Here is a 16,956-nt window from a genome sequence, read left to right as displayed (position 1 = left end):
TCATCAATAAACCCAGGATATGGTATTGTTATTTCTTTGAGTGCATTTGGGACTTCCTTATCTAACCGGGGCATGCGACTGGTTTATTTTTGTTCCAGGTGGCAAAGACATAGTGGTTGTATATTTTGTCGGCGCTGGTGCTACCAGCAGAACGGTCAGAGTTCGCGTCAATGGATTACCAGTACACCCAAGTAAGACGATATGTTGGGACCGCTCATGGGGGATTGAGGAGGCAAATGTTACCTGTCGGCAGATGGGATTTCTGTGAGTGCATTTACGTCTTCTTTATCTAACCGGGGCATGCGATTGATATTTTTTGTTCCAGGTGGCAAAGACATAGTGGTTGTATATTTTGTCGGCGCTGGTGCTACCAGCGGAACGGTCAGAGTTAGCGTCAACGGATTACCAGTAGGCCAGGGCTCAAGTAAGACGATATGTTGGAACAGCTCATGGGGGTTTGAGGAGGCGAATGTTACCTGTCGGCAGATGGGATTTCTGTGAGTGCTTGTTTTGGATAAAATGACCCAATCGTGTGTGCAACATAAAACTTGTTCCCACATGCTCAAGTTTGCAAATTTGGAGAAGAAGAAATGTGTATAGAATAGCATCCCATATCCGTTTTTAAGATACAGTAACACCGTAGGCCTGCTAGAAAAGAGAAAGGTGTACCCACTAGACCATTCCAACAGCATGATTAAGTATAGAACAGCATTCGCATGGCGTATTTTCTAATCTTAAAACAAAACAGATTTTACAGTCCAAGTGAAATAATAGTACTCCAATGAAGGGACTAAAAAAATTTAACTGTCCAATTATCATTGAGAATTAAGATTACTTCTATCACATGTCTAGAGTAATGATTTTGCGAAAATAATTGTTTTTTATTAGTTTAGCACTCTGTCGATAAGTTTCCACAATGTTATACTCTGGAATTTCTAAATATCTTTGCATGCAGTAATGCGGCCTCCACTGGTAATGAGATTGATGCAATTGACCCAATCCTCTTTGACGTCCGCTGTTTGGGGACAGAGACAAACCTCGCAGACTGCAGTTACAGCCTCTCAGGATCCTGCGAAATCAACCAACTTGTCAGTGTCACCTGCTTACGGAATCCAGGTAAATGCACAGAAATATTAGTGGGCTTCACGATGTTTACTACTGTTACCGCAGTAATTGCTTTAAAAAGGTAACTACTGTACATGTCAAACATGAGCTGAGAGTGAAGATGTTAAATGGCACACATATAAAGTTTTCAAAATGTCCGGAGTAATTTCATGAAAATGTTGCACAACAATACATTATGCGGACCCTCAAATATCCAATACATCGTGTCAAATTTTCGATGAGATATAACATCATCAGGAAAACTATAGGCGTAGCCAGAGGAAAGGAAAGAGTGCGAGAGATCTCCCCTTCTCGTATAACTAGTTTAAATTTACCGAGAGGATCCTTCCAGGTGTAAAAATTTTCCGTTAACGGCCCTCCGTATTTGTTGAGTCTGAAATATTGAACGACTTACATAAACCTTATTTTTCTGCCAGCCTTCAATGGTTCATTTGATGTCCGTCTGAACGGTTCTGCTGCTAATAAGGGTATAGTTGAGGTACGGCAAACGTTTCAGGGGAATACGAAGCAGCCATGGTTTGCACAATGTTACAACCTTTGGAGTAAAGAGGGTTCTGAGGTTGTCTGTAGGCAGCTTGGATACAGGTGAGTCCAGGCTGACGTGTGGCATTGCCTTGGATAGGTAATGTCCACACCAGCACGAGGACAGCAAAGGAACATCTGCGTTGAACAACACATCTCTAAAGAGTATTGACGGCGGATAGAATTTGATATTGAGTTCTTGATAGGCATATCTTTTTATCAGAGTCATGTTTACGAGACTCTGATGTTCGGATGGATTGCATCCTGGGTGAAATTTATCAGTTAAATAATGTTTTATTCTTCGGAAGACAATTAGTTTACAACAATACATTACTCGAGCCCGGGTGATATCCTCTCGGTGGACACTGAGGAATAAATTAATGGAGGCCTGAGGAGCACAAGGGCAAACATTGAGGGCTTCAAATAAATTTTCAGTTACACTCATCAGAGCCAATCATTACAAACATCGCGCTAGAGGATTTACTTACCACATTTACAGTTATTTCTCTTACCTCATTAGTCACAGCAGCAAGTGACAGCAACAACAAAATGTCCGCTCATGTTGTAAATCGTGCATATTTTCAGCGGCGTCAAAGCTACCACTGGCATGAGTGGTAGCCTCCCTAATGTTGCCGATGGCGAGCTCAAGTGTACAGGGACAGAACAGACCTTGAGAGGATGCAGTGTGATTCCAATATCAGAATGCACCGACAAGACGAGATACCCACTAGTCGAATGCAACCTTGATAGTGGTAAGTTCATAATGTGCTGAAACATTTACAGTAGATTGTCATCAACGACCATTAGGGGTGAAGAAGAGTCCCATGTAAAAGGAAAACTATAGGCAGAAGCCAGGTATAGGCCAAATAATGTCACAAGAAGTCGCCGGTAGAAATCTCTCACATCTTACAGTACTTCGAAACAAAACTATATTCGCGTTGTATTAGGAATATGATTATCGCTGAAACAAACACAACCCAGGCCCAAAACTGTGTATGTTATGGTCACCCAAAGACTACCAATTTGACTCTCCCGCCCCAGCTCCAGCCTACAGTTCCCCTTTACCTCAGAGATCATATAGGACGTTGGCGGCGGAAACCAAAGGGGATTATATTTGTCTCAAAATAGGAGAGAGCTCATGGACTCCTACGCCCCCCTCCCTTAACCCCTCAAGTGTGATTGGCCCCGGGTATGTTACCTTTTAATGTCCAACTTATTAATTGCCATCCAAGTTGCCCATGGCAAATGCAGTGCAGCCATAAGAGGACTGACAAAAACAATTATGATAGGCCTAAAGCCCACCAGCCACAACAGCATTAAGGGAAGAGTCACTCCCGACGAATTTGTGTTCTCATATATGAGAAAAGAGGCACTTCCCTAACATGCAATTTTACTCTAATCCTCGCCTATTTCAGGTATAATTTCGGCAATAACATGTCACATTTTTTTCTCTTCATTCCTACAGAAACCCAGCAACCTTTCGATATCCGCCTGACCGGTGGTAATACATCAGCAGGAAGTGTAGAGCTGTTGAAGTACGGTAAATGGGGCGTCATCTGTGACAGAAAGGATGGAGAATGGAACCTTGCGAGCGCCAGGGTTGTGTGCCAACAGCTTGGTTTTGTGTGAGTAGATTTTGATCAACAATCGTTAATACATACATGAGGAGCACATACCCAATGATTTCATCAGTGATCGGCTAATATCAGGAAATAATAGGGATTTTTGGGAAATCAAAAAATTTCCGAATCGGGTATCTATTTCGCGTAAGGTCGCGTCACAGGTTATGTTGACATAGGTAAAATTGATACGGACTCGTTACGGCATGGGGGCGATTCTTTGATTTCCCGAAGCTCGCTACTCTGATCGCATGTACACCTTTGATAAATTCCAGTATGATAGAGATTTTTGTACATTCAGTGATGCCATCCGTGTGACAGAGCCAGCTGAATTCGGCCAAGGCAATGGTTCGATACACCTGAGGAACCCCGGGTGTAAGGGAGACGAATGGAGCATAGAGAAGTGTCCAATACCCTACGGCTGGGGAGGTGGCGTCAAAGCATGCCAGACAAAGGATACGGCAGGCGTTGTTTGCAGCCCGGATAAATGTAAGTAAAGCCAAAGATGTCTTGAATAGATGAAATTGATGAAAGTAAAGTGCTTACTTAACAACGTATGGCCTAAATCATTAGTTATACAAGTTATTACATGCACATGTATATTATTACTAAAACCAAGAATTCTTTCTCTATTCTTGCTAAAACTGCTGCGTGGTTTATTGTCGGCATGTATTCTTTAGCCTCTCAAACATCAATCAAATTTAAGTGGGTTACTTGTAGCGAATGAATCATGCAGTTTTTCGTTATTGATGTCTTATTTTCTCTCAAGTAAGTGATCAACCTGAAGTTACTTCTTAAATCTTCAGTTCCTGCGTATGACATCAATTCGACACTCTACACACCAAACGCATCGAAATCTTTTGGAAGATTCTTCCTTCACAGCCAAGGATTCCCTCAGCTCTTCAACTACGAGGCGCAGACACATCATTTGTGCACTATGACCTCGAATACCATCATAGAGTTCTCAATATATATCCACCACAAGAGATTCCAGGAAAACCACAGCGAAACACTGTCATTCCAAGGGATAACGAGTAGTACATTCTACCGTCTCCAATTCTACGGGGATGATTCAGACCCTGGACCTTATAAAACAAATGCAACATCAATGACGATGGAATTCAAGTCGAATGGTGCTACAGGAAGCGGAAAGTTCCGACTTGAAATAAGAGGTATGAGATACAAAACGTCATCACAAGAATTAGAACGACTAGACTTACAACCATCACATAACCAGTGGTTTTCATATACTCTGCCTATCGATAGGAGTAAAAAAGCCTGATCTCAGGATGAGATTTTAATATATCATTGATTGATATTTGTGATCGTTTCAATTTCAGTCCCTGCTAGCATAGCTGTGTCTTTAAGCTGCTACAACCTAACGACAACACCAACGACAACATCATCAACATCAACAACAGCGACCACAAGCGTCACTTCTCAAGGTGACCCTACCGACACGACCACTGTATTGGTAACTAATACCGCAACTGAAAGCTCTACCAAGGGTGAAGTTTCAGAACCAATCACCACTCCAGTTTCCGTGACAACCGATCAAACAGATTCAACTACATCTGCGTCAGGTAACATGCTCACTAATGAATCTAGCTTCGCTTCTAGCTGGTACATGAAGTGCACGTAATCGGTCAGTATGGAGGCTAAATGTACTCCTCCTATAGTGTGTTGTGTTGTCACGTGTGATGACCAGTACTATTGGTCAATTTTATTAACTGCTGTCATTACCCATAGATGAAGATATTATCTTAAGTTGCGAGATCGGTTGATCTTGGTTCAAAAACAGAACAGATTTCATGGGTCGTCCCTGTGTGTTGTTGGTCCTATGCGTCCCGAGTTCTACACGTCCTAGGTTATATGCATCCCATGTTTTAGGTGTCCCTGATCTAAATGATGTTCAATGTATCCTGAGTTATATGTGTCCCAGTTGTAGGGGAATGTTTGGTTTGAGGTTAGGGTCAATCTGTCCAAAAATACTCGTATAACTGTTAAACATCCCCCCCCCCCCCCCGCAGGCATAGAACCAGGGACGTACTGAAGACCTATTCTATGTTTTGGGTGTTTTCGTTGCAGTGGCAGTTGCAGTTGCAGTTGATGTTGATGTTGTCGTCGGCGGGCTAGTTGGAGCAATCATAGTGGCGGCAACAGCTATCATTTTGGGTGTTGCTCTGTGGTAAGCTTCGATTTATTAGTCATGTTAAAGCAAAATTAGAACTAAAACTACAATACTATTTATTGGAAATCGGAACTAATCCAAGATATGATCGTTACATTTTACAATCGTAGTATTTGAAAAAAGAATCACTGACGTGCTCTTTGCAGGTTGCTCATTTTCATCAAGTGACTCCGTCGGCTGAAAAGTATGCCAAGTATATTTCGCCACTCCACCACTTGGGTCGGGCGCGAAAATTCTCCCCGGGGTGTATTTAACTTACTTTATCTTCTCATTATAAAGATTATGATAATGGCGAAAATATACACGAGGATACTATGCTGGAGCCACAAGTATATAAACATGTACGTGTTGGACAACCAGCACAGCCATGGACAACCATACGCCTACGACATATACTCTAATTAACTTTTACTTGCCTATAGGAAGCTTGGACTGGTGCGATTCGGGAAGAGACGGAATCTTCGACCTGCAAATGACACAGGAGGTTACGACGACACAAGAGTGGAATTCTCAGGAATTGAGAATGGTTCAGCTTACGTCAACGTCGGGACATTGTACGACAATGATGCATTCATCCCTAATGGAACATATAGTTCTCCGATGACCGAGCAAGACCCCGCTTCTCCATACGCAAATGTGACGGAGTTGGGGCAGGATGTATCCAGAAAGAACCAGAGTCATCTCCAGGATCCAGTGCCCGAAGCACCGTATGACGACGTGCGAAGCTTCGGTCCCAACAACACGACCGAGAGCGTGGCCGAGAGCGGTTCAAACCAGGCCCACGGAGGCCCAAGAGAGACTCAGAGTCTCTCGAATGACGATCCGCCTCATAGTGAAGAGTCACCATATGCACATCTGGATCCCGTAAACCATCAGGACTATCTGGATTTCAGGGAGCTCAGCCCGGAACAGATGAGACCTATCTGAAGTAAGACTTAGGTTAGCTCTGTCACCATTCACTGATCAGTGAGTGTAGACAAACTATTATAGACTAAAAGCTATCATGTTTAAGGACTGCCACTCAAAGAATGACTATCATGAGTTTATTTCTCAGATTTTATAGATGATTTGAAAGAATCGCATACGGCATCGTCACGTCAGGCAATCACGGCTGATTATAGTGAAAAAAATAAAAAAACAACACTTTCAACAAAACGGATATTCGTAGGCCTGTAAAAATTTATCCACTGGTAGATTTCGTTGTGAATACCGTAGGTAGTTTATCATACCGCGCTTAATAGTACGCGGGCCAATCACAACACGCCGATGAGGGTCACGTTTGGTAAATAAAATTTTTGAGAGGTGTTTTGGGGAAACAAAAATCTGATATTTTCACTGTCTTGTTGAAAAAAATCAAAATCTTATATTTTCAGCTGAAATTTACTGAAATCTACTGTAATTAAAGAATGAATAAAAAATATAGCTTTTGTCAAAAAACTTCTTCACGAATTTATGATCAAGATGTTCTCGACTACTTTCTGGAGGTCCATTTAAACTTAACATCCTAATAGATTAGGTGGAAATCCCATATCATATATAATAGTGATATATTACTAATGATATGCCTTCCTTGACTCAGTACCGGTATAAAGAAAACATCAAATATTTTTGGTGTCTTTTGAATATATGTTAGGCCAACTCATTCACATGGTTGGTCTTTCTTGTATGGGGAAAGGGCGTCTTGCCAAAGCGTTTAAATCATATGAGACACATACTGCAAACAAATCTATGGCTATGGAATTTTCATAGCTCTGGGTGATCTGATGTAATCTTCATGAAAGTGAAAGGGAGAACGTAGGTTCTTGGAGAAAGTTTGACAAGCCAAAGTTGGATTTTAGTCACGATGGGCAGACTTCTCCCGCTGTTCGTACTCTTACTCTTCAAGTTCGTAGGTACGTCATGTTACGTCACGTGGTTCAATCTAGGATAGTAAACAGGAAGTATAAGCTCACCATTCAAAATTTGAATTTGAAATTTCATTCTGAATATGAAGGTTTCAGTTCGAATATTACTGCTTCATTTCAAAAACACTTTTATTTCGAATATCATAGTTTCATTTCGGTCGATATAGTATGATTTCATTTTTTTTACAGTTTCATTTCGAATATCACCTTTTATTGTGAATACTACAGTTTCATTTCTAATTTTACAGTTTCATTTCGAATTTCACAATTTTATTGTCAATATTACAGTTCCCCATTTCAAATTTTACACTTTACATGTATTGCGAAAATCACAGTTCTATTGCAAATAAATACATGTACTACAGTTCCATTTCAAATACTACGGTTGTATGTCGAACACTGGGCATTCATTCTATTCATGTTCTTCCATCATATTCATGAAGGTCAAGTACAAGATGAACTTCATATTGATGAATGTGGTTCGATTTGCATCACTTACTATTGCACTCGAAAAGAATCTGCGTTTTTGCATCAAACCTGGGAGAAATTTGTTATTTGCTTCACTAGATTGCAATGAGATAGTGGTTGTACACTTTTGCCATCCGGATGCTACCAGTGCATGGAGTTGTCAAAGTTGGCGTCAATGGATCATCAATAAACCCAGGATATGGTATTGTTATTTCTGTGAGTGCATTTGGGACTTCCTTATCTAACCGGGGCATGCGACTGGTTTATTTTTGTTCCAGGTAGCAAAGACATAGTGGTTGTATATTTTGCCGGCTCAGGTGCAACCAGCGGAACGGTCAGAGTTCGCGTCAACGGATCACCAGTAGGCTCTGGCTTAAGTATGATGATATGTTGGGACAGCTCATGGGGGATAGAGGAGGCGAATGTTACCTGTCGGCAGATGGGATTTCTGTGAGTGCTTGTTTTTGATAAAATGACCCAATCGTGTGTGCAGCATAAAACTTTTGCCCACATGCTGAAGTTTGCAAATTTGGAGAAGAAGAAATGTGTATAGAATAGCATCCCATATCCGTTTTTAGGACAGAGTAACACTGTAGGCCTGCTAGAAAAGAGAAAGGTGTACAACGTAGACTATTCCAACAGTATGATTAAGTATAGAACAGCATTCGCATGGCGTATTTTCTTATCTTAAAACAAAACAGAGATTTTACAGACCAAGTGAAATAATAGTACTCCAATAAAGGCACTAAAAAAATTTTAAATGTCCAATTATCATTGAGAATTAAGATTACTTCTATCCCATGTCTAGAAACGAAATTTATACAAATTTTCTTTTCGCAAAATCATTACTGTATATATATATATATATGTTTTTATTAGTTTAGCGCTCTGTCGATAAGTTTTTACGATGTTATACTAGTACTCTGGAATTTATAAACATCTCTGCATACAGAAATGCGACCTCCACTGGTAAAGATAGTGATGTAATTCCCCCTATTATCTTTGACGTCCGCTGTTCGGGGACAGAGACAAACCTCGCCGACTGCAGTTACAGCCTCTCAGGATCCTACCAAAGCAACCTACCTGTCAGTGTCATCTGCTTACGGAATCCAGGTAAACGAACAGAACTATAAGTAGGCCTATACTATGTTATCTACTTACCGAGTAATTGCTTTAAAAAGGGTACTACTGACCAAGTCAAACATGAGCTGAGAGTGAAGATGTTAAATGGCACTCAAGCATGTAAAGTTTTCATAATGTCCGGAGTAATTTCATGAAAATGTTGCACAACGATATATTATGCGGACCATCAAATAACCAGAATACTTCGTGTCAAATTTCCGATCGTCGGGAAAACTAAATGAGTAGTCAGAGGAAAGGCAGGGATGCGACGCATCTCCCGTTTTGGGATAACCAGTTAAAATTAACCGAGAAAATCCTTCAGGGTGTCAAAATGTAACGTTAACGGTCCTTCGTATTTTTGGGGGAAAACGATCCCCTCAATTGATATCCTGGCTAGGCCAATGCTATCGAAACGAAATTATATCGATTGTCAAATACTTCGGTCGTTCTGCTCCCCTTGCAAAAAAAGATGTGATTAATTTAGTAAAATCCTGTAATCAAATGTTGTCTCGTCGTGCGAAAAAATAAGTCGGGAATATTGAACGACTTACATGAACCTTATTTTTCTGCCAGCCTTTAATGGCCTATTTGATGTCCGTCTGAACGGTTCAGCTGCTCATAATGGTATAGTCGAGGTACGGCAGGCGTTTCAAGGGAATGCAAAGCAACTGTGGTATGCACAATGTCACGACCTTTGGAGTAAAGAGGATTCTGAGGTTGTCTGTAGGCAGCTTGGATACAGGTGAGTCCAGACTGACGTGTGGCATTGCCTTGGATAGGTAACGTCCACACCAGCACGAGGACAGCAAAAGAACATCTGCGTTGAACAACACATCTCTAAAGAATATTGACGGCGGATAGAATTTGATATTGAGTTCTTGATAGGCATATCTTTTTATCAGGGTCATGTATACGAGACTCTGATGCTCGGATGGATTGCATCCGGGGTGAAATTTATTCAGTTAAATAATGTTTTATTCTTCGGAAGACAATTAGTTTACAACAATACATTACTCTAGCCCGGGTAATATCCTCTCCTCGGTGGACACTGAGGAATAAATTAATTGAGGCTTGAGGAGCACAAGGGAAAACATTGAGGGCTTCAAACAAATTTTCAGTTTCACTCATCAAAGCCAATCATTTACACGCATCGCACTAGGGTATTTACTTACCACATTTACAGTTATTTCTCCTATACCTCATTAGTCACAGCAGCAAGTGACAGCAACAACAAAATGTCCGCTCTTCTTGTAAATCGTGCATATTTTCAGCGGAGTCCAAGCTACCACTGGCATGAGTGGTAGCCTCCCTAATGTTGCCGATGGAGAGCTCAAGTGTACAGGGACAGAACAGACACTGAGTGGATGCAGTGTGATTCCAACATCATCATGCACCGACAAGACGACCTACACTCAAGTCGAATGCATCCTTGACAGTGGTAAGTTCATATTTAAAATGCTTAAATGTTTACACTCAGTTGGTTGTTGCCACTCCCGACGAATTTGCTTCTCATATATTGTAATTTCTTTCCTAAGATTAACAGTCCATACAGCAGGCTTGTTATCTATTCATGTAGGAGGGGCCACACATACCCCATGCATCATCAATTTCCGTGCTCATTCCCACGCATAACTCAAGGCCTATGGGATGACATCACATTTGAAACACATTCAGAACTGACCAAACACCTAACCACGCCACGTGATATCATAGGGGGTCTACTGAATGGAAATTACGATCAGTAGGCATTACTGGTAAAAAATATTCTTGGTGGCCATATTCCGGACTGTTAATCTTAGGGAGAAATTACAGTACAAGAGAAAAAGATGCTTTTCCCGAAAATACAATTTCGTTCTCATCTTCCTTTGACGTTATCTTAAATATATTGTTTTAAGCTAAAACACGTCAACATATGTCCTTTTCAATACTACAGAGACCCAGCAACCTTTCGACATCCGCCTGGCCGGTGGTAATACATCAGCAGGAGGTGTAGAGCTCTTGAAGTACGGTAAATGGGGCGTCATTTGTGATAGGGATGGAGAATGGAAGCTTGCGAGCGCCAGGGTTGTGTGCCGACAGCTTGGTTCTGTGTGAGTAGATTTTGATCTACAATCTTTAATACATACATGAGGAGCACATACCCAATGATTTCATTAGTGATCCGGTAATATCTTGGACACTCTCTGTTTCTCAATTTGTTTTGGTCAGGAAATAATAGGGACTCTTGGGAAATCAAAAAATCCTCCGTATCGTTATCGATTTCCCGTAAGGTCGCGTCACAGATTAAGTTACCTCATTCGTAAAATTGATACGGTTTCGTTATGGCATGGGGGCGATTCTTTGATTTCCCGAAGCTCGCTACTCTGATCTCATGAACACTATTGATAAATTCCAGTATGATAGAGATTTTTATACATTCAGTGATGCCATCCGTGTGACAGAGCCAGCGGAGTTCGGCCAAGGCAATGGTTCAATACACCTGAAGAACCCCGGGTGTAAGGGAGACGAATGGAGCATAGAGAGGTGTCCAATACCATACGGTTGGGGAGGTGGCGTCAAAGCATGCCAGACAAAGGACACGGCAGGCGTTGTTTGCAGCCCGGATAAATGTAAGGCGAACGTGGTGTTCTTTTACGTGACGTAAAAATCTTACATCCGTTTTATATCTGCTGCGAATACCTAGTATAGCAAATTTACGTTGCAATAATTAGTTACCGACGTCTTTCTCGTCTCCAGTGAATGATCAACCTTAATGTTTTTCTTCCTCTTCAGTTCCTGCGTATGGCATCAGTTCAACACTCTACACACCAAACGCATCGAAATCTTTTGGAAGATTCTTCCTTCACAGCCAAGGATTCCCTCAACTCTTCAACTACGAGGCGCAGACACATCATTTGTGCACTATGACCTCGAATACCATCATAGAGTTGTCAATATATATCCACTACAAGAGGTTCAAGGAAAACCATAGCGAAACACTGTCATTACAAGGCATTGATACCCAGACAACGAGTAGTACCTTCTACAATCTCCAACTCTATGGGGATGATTCGAACCCTGGACCTTATACAACAAATACCAAATCAATGACGATGGAATTCAAGTCGAATGGTGCTGCAGGAAGCGGAAAGTTCCGACTTGAAATAAGAGGTATGAGATGCAAAACGTCATCCCAAGAATAAGAACGACTAGCCTGATTGAATAGACACACCACCCTGGCATAACCAGTGGTTTTCGATATACTCCGCCTGTCGATAGGAGTAAAAAAGCCTGATCTCAGGATGAGATTTTAATATATTATTGATTGATATTTGTGGTCGTTTCAATTTCAGTCCCTGCTAGCATAGCTGTGTCTTTAAACTGCTACAACCTAACGACAACACCAACGACAACATCATCAACATCAACAACATCAACAACATCGACCACAAGCGTCACTTCTCAAGGTAACCCTACCGACACGACCACTGCATTGGTATCCAATACCGCGACTGGAGGCTCTACAAAAGGTGAAGTCACAGAACCAATCACCACACCAGTTTCCATGACAACCGATCAAACAGATTCAACCACGTCTGCGTCAGGTGACATGCTCACTAATGAATCTTGCTTCGCTTCTAGCTGGTACATGAAGTGCACGTAATCGGTCAGTATGGAGGCTAATTGTACTCATCCTATAGGCCTGGTGTGTTGTGTTGTCACGTGTGATGACCAGTGCCAGTGGTCAATTTTATTAGCTGATGTCATTACCCATAGATGAAGATATTATCTTAAGTGGTGAGATCGGTCACAACTTCAGATCAGTGGTAGCCATCTTTGCCTATGTTGTCATTCACACACTCAAGATGTTTTTCATCCCAAATGTTCAATTTGTGGCGAATATGCAACAAGAAAGAGGTCCAAGACATGAACGATCGGCAGCAGTAAGTTCCGAACGAGCGACAGGCTGCCATCTGTAGTCAGAGTTGACAACTATAGTTGGTGTGACACTCAGCACCTCAACAACAACACCATGTCTGACACCCAACACGGAACATCCAACACCTAACACCAAACTGACCCCAGGATTAGAGTGGTCGGATTAGGTGTAACCCCTAACACTGATCCCCAACACTGGGTGTAACACTGGCTGTGACCTCACCTAATGTATCCTGAGTTCTATGTGTCCCAGTTGTATGGGAAGGTGAGTTGGAGGTAAGGGTCAGATTGTCCAAAAAGACCCGTACAACTGTTACGCATAGAACCAACCAAGAAAACATACTGTAGTTTCATGAAAATAACACCACTTCATTAACAGCCGGTGTCGCCGCCCCTGACGCATAGGGTGGCGAACAGAGCTGTTGAGAAGGCCGATCATTGGCTGGGATTCCAGAGAGGGTTGTCCAGGCCTCATATCCAATATACTTCAGTTTCGAGTCCAATCCTTATTGTTTGGGTTGTTGAAACCGATTCGTAGGTCTCCTATGAATGGGATAATGGGATCGGGCCTTCGGCCATTGTACTGAGTGTCCCAGAACATTTTCAACTAATCGTCATTGGTAGTGTAAAGGGTGTCTCAGTGCTAATGGCTGATAGTGTCCAGGGTGTCCATGAAAAAAGTCCCAACTGACATATTGGCTTCTGCTGGTTTTAGGGACTGACCTGCCCTTTCAAAGTGAGGCACTGCTCAGGGAGGTAATGGAGCATGTCTTCGGGTCTTATCATCCCTTCGGGCTTTCAAAGATACTTTGCAGTGCGAAATTGGTAAGAATGAGAAGTTGTCCGTCACATATCTGGAGACAAAACCGAACATCCCTCTGAATGTACAGTCTTGTCCGAAGTGGTCAGTGAAGGAATAAAAAAGAACGATGTGCGCCGGCAACTTTGCTCCAGAGGCTGCGATGCAGAGGGTGACGGTGTATCCAAGCTTGGTATTGGACCTGGATGATCGGACGTCTATGGCCTTCTCCCCCGTGGTGTTGGCCGTGTACATGGTTCTCATATTAAACAGGACAAAGGTTTGGTCCATGTTAAAGAAGAACCGCATCTGTATATCAAGACGATCGATGCTCCCAGTAACCACATCTCGGAAGGTCTGGATCCTTGCAGCAGCATCAGCGGGGACGGTGGTTGTATTCTTAGTCACCTTCCGTAGGGACACGTGGCGTCTTTTCATCAAGCACTCCACCCAGCCTATGGATGCGTTGAAATCCCATAGCTGAGGGCGACAATGCTGAATCCCTTCTCTGACATCTTGGGCTAACTCATTCCACCAGCTTTGCCACACTACCAACGCCTTATCTTGAATGTCGAAAACGGAGACTGCGAGGCGACGCTCTCTCATCTGCTGCAGCCATTGGTAAAGCTGGTCCTCAACCTGTGGCCATAACGGATCACGGGGCTCCATCACCGTCTTCTTCCGGCCATGCCCTTGTTCTTGCTTCTGCTCGAGGTCCTCGAGATTCCACCTTCTAAACGTCTCCCAGGGGATGTTATAGTGGGCGGCGAACTCTCTCATACTGCGCACCGTACCGTTCACCAGTGCCTCCTTCTGGTCTCTCAGGTAGGCAAGTTTTTCTGTCACGGTGTAGCGCCGGCGTCGTTTTCTCAGCAGCTCTACAGCATCCATTGTCGCACAGGTTGTCTGCAATGTGGGTACCCTCAGTGGGGCTTCATTTATAGGCCTAAGAGGCCCTAGAATTACTCAAGAAAACCACAAATCCTAGAAACTTCGATTCTGTTTTCTCCCACGTAGGCCTAGGGAGTCTAAATCAAAACAGAGGGTTGTAGAAAAACAGAGGATGAGCTCCTCGTTTTCTTCGGAATTTTTCTTCGGAATTTTACTTTGCTTTACTAATGCAAGCATTCGTAGATTTTTCTTCAGAGTTTCAATAAGGACTTTTTTGTTTTGGGGGATTTGGATCAATCTAAAAGGTGCTTCAGTTTTATGAGACAACCTGTATAAACGGTCGGCGAGTGGCCTTACCATTTACGTCATTCCACATGCGCACTCATCGACCAGTAGGCCCACAACACTTCGAATCAATAGGGCTGCGGTAATAAGTGGGGTTTAGCGTAACCGTGACAGCTCGGCTGAGCCATCACAAGGGCCAGCGAAGTCACTCATTGGTTACCTCTGGTGAATAGACTCAAGAGAAGAGGCCGGGCCTTGAATATCCCGAAGTGGTGTTATTTTCATGAAACTACAGTATCTATACAGTCCTACCTACATATCTATACAGTCCTAGACCTACTTCATTTTTTGGGTGTTTTCGTTGCAGTTGATGGTGTCGTCGGCGGGCTAGTTGGAGCAATCCTGGTGGTGGCAATAGCTCTCATTTTGGGTGTTGCTCTGTGGTAAGCTTCGATTTATTAGTCATGTTAAAACAAAATATGACCTAAAAAACTAGACTATAATATCCATGAAAATAGGAACTAATCCAAGATATGTTTGTTACATTTTACAATCATAGTTTTTGAAAAAAGAGTCACTGACGTGCTCTTTCATGTTGCTCATTTTCATCAAGGGACTCGGTCCTGTGAAAAGTATGCCAATTACATTTCGCCACTCCACTACTTGGGTCGGGCGCGAAAATTCTTCCCGGGGTGTGTTTAACTTATTTTATCTTCTCATTATAAAGATTATAATAATGGCGAAAATATACACGAGGATATATGCTGGAGCCACAAGTATATAAACATGTACGTGTTGGACAACCAGCACAGCCATGGACAACCATACGCCTACGACATATACTTATAAGATTCTAATTAACTTTTACTTGCCTATAGGAAGCTTGGACTGGTGCGATTCGGGAAGAGACGGAATCTTCGACCTGCAAATGACACAGGAGGTTACGACGACAAAAGAGTGGAATTCTCAGGAATTGAGAATGATTCAGCTTACGCCAACGTCGGGACGGAGTACGTCAATGATGCATTCATCCTTGATGGTAGTTCTCCGATGACCGACCAAGACGCCACTTCTCCATACGCAAATGTGCGGGAGTTTGGGCAAGATGAATCCGGGGTGAACCAGAGTCATCTCCAGGATCCAGTGCCCGAAGCTCCGTATGACGACGTGCGAAGCGTCGGTCCCAACAACACGACCGAGAGCGCGGCCGAGAGCGGTTCAAACCAGGCCCACGGAGGCCCAAGAGAGACTCAGAGTCTCTCGAATGACGATCCGCCTCATAGTGAAGAGTCACCATATGCACATCTGGATCCCGTAAACCATCAGGAGTATCTGGATTTCAGGGAGCTCAGCCCGGAACAGTTGAGACCTATCTAGAATCTCTTCAGACACTAAGTAAGACTATAGGTTGGCTATGTCGCCATCCACTGATTAGTGAGTGTGGACAAACTTTTAGACAGCTCGATACCAAAGCATGACGATCTACCGTCGTTGTGCGTATTGAAAGGAGGAGACTGTAGGATTGATCTTCATCGCCGGTAAGTCGGCATGTACCAAAGAGAATCTCTGTGGAATACTTACTAAACATCGCAGTGTATATCTCCCAACTCTCCGAGTCAAGGCCAATGAACCTCAGCTCACGGCTGAGAATGAAGGCAAACCTTTTGTCAGTATGCCCCCACCTTCCTATAGGCCTATGCTACTCCAAGGCCTATATTCGACATGCAGTCTTCCCTCACGTCCAAATTGTCATTACAAGTATAAGCATGTTGGTTTTGACATCTCTCATTTCATTCACTTCATGAGAGGGGTTTAGGCTGCACATTTCCCTATACTGACTGGTAAACAAATTCGATATATACCATACCGGTATCCGATATATTTGTTTAAAAAAACTAATTCCAAAATATAGCCAACATGTCAAATATTGTACAAAAATACAATTGTAAATCAAGAATAAGTCGTAATTTAAATATTGTACAAAAAGACATTTATACAAACATCAAGAATAAATCATATTTATACCGTATTAGACTCGTCTCTTATGCACTCCGTCATCATGATCGTAGTATTTCGGGCCGACAGCTGACGAGGCCTACATCCACTGAGATA

The 16,956-nt window shown here is 42.6% G+C and overlaps 2 protein-coding genes across 3 annotated transcripts; both read left to right on the top strand.

Moving 5' to 3' along the window:
* Positions 1 to 427: 427 nt before the first annotated feature.
* LOC135502100 (uncharacterized) lies at positions 428 to 6,823 on the top strand. Its single transcript, XM_064794662.1, has 10 exons — positions 428 to 497; positions 956 to 1,116; positions 1,542 to 1,710; positions 2,233 to 2,399; positions 3,113 to 3,272; positions 3,568 to 3,755; positions 4,073 to 4,438; positions 4,607 to 4,849; positions 5,355 to 5,454; positions 5,880 to 6,823. Exons 1-10 carry the CDS (start codon positions 487 to 489, stop codon positions 6,382 to 6,384), a joined length of 2,070 nt encoding a protein of 689 aa, XP_064650732.1. The 5' UTR covers positions 428 to 486; the 3' UTR covers positions 6,385 to 6,823.
* A 423-nt stretch (positions 6,824 to 7,246) lies between these two features.
* LOC135502089 (uncharacterized) lies at positions 7,247 to 16,833 on the top strand. 2 transcript variants are annotated; one of them, XM_064794633.1, is made up of 11 exons: positions 7,247 to 7,349; positions 8,108 to 8,279; positions 8,782 to 8,942; positions 9,525 to 9,693; positions 10,223 to 10,389; positions 10,885 to 11,041; positions 11,373 to 11,560; positions 11,724 to 12,101; positions 12,284 to 12,535; positions 15,212 to 15,287; positions 15,723 to 16,833. In XM_064794633.1, exons 1-11 carry the CDS (start codon positions 7,301 to 7,303, stop codon positions 16,219 to 16,221), a joined length of 2,268 nt encoding a protein of 755 aa, XP_064650703.1. In that variant the 5' UTR covers positions 7,247 to 7,300; the 3' UTR covers positions 16,222 to 16,833. The 2 variants fall into 2 exon arrangements, with proteins under 2 accessions (XP_064650703.1, XP_064650704.1); XM_064794634.1 differs by lacking the exons at positions 9,525 to 9,693; positions 10,223 to 10,389.
* The last annotated feature ends 123 nt before the right edge of the window (positions 16,834 to 16,956 follow it).

This window comes from Lineus longissimus, chromosome 18, assembly GCF_910592395.1.
Source record: "Lineus longissimus chromosome 18, tnLinLong1.2, whole genome shotgun sequence".
Lineage (NCBI taxonomy): Eukaryota > Metazoa > Nemertea > Pilidiophora > Heteronemertea > Lineidae > Lineus > Lineus longissimus.
The sequence above is the reverse complement of the archived record's forward strand: the minus strand, read 5'-3'. Positions and strand labels throughout refer to the sequence as shown.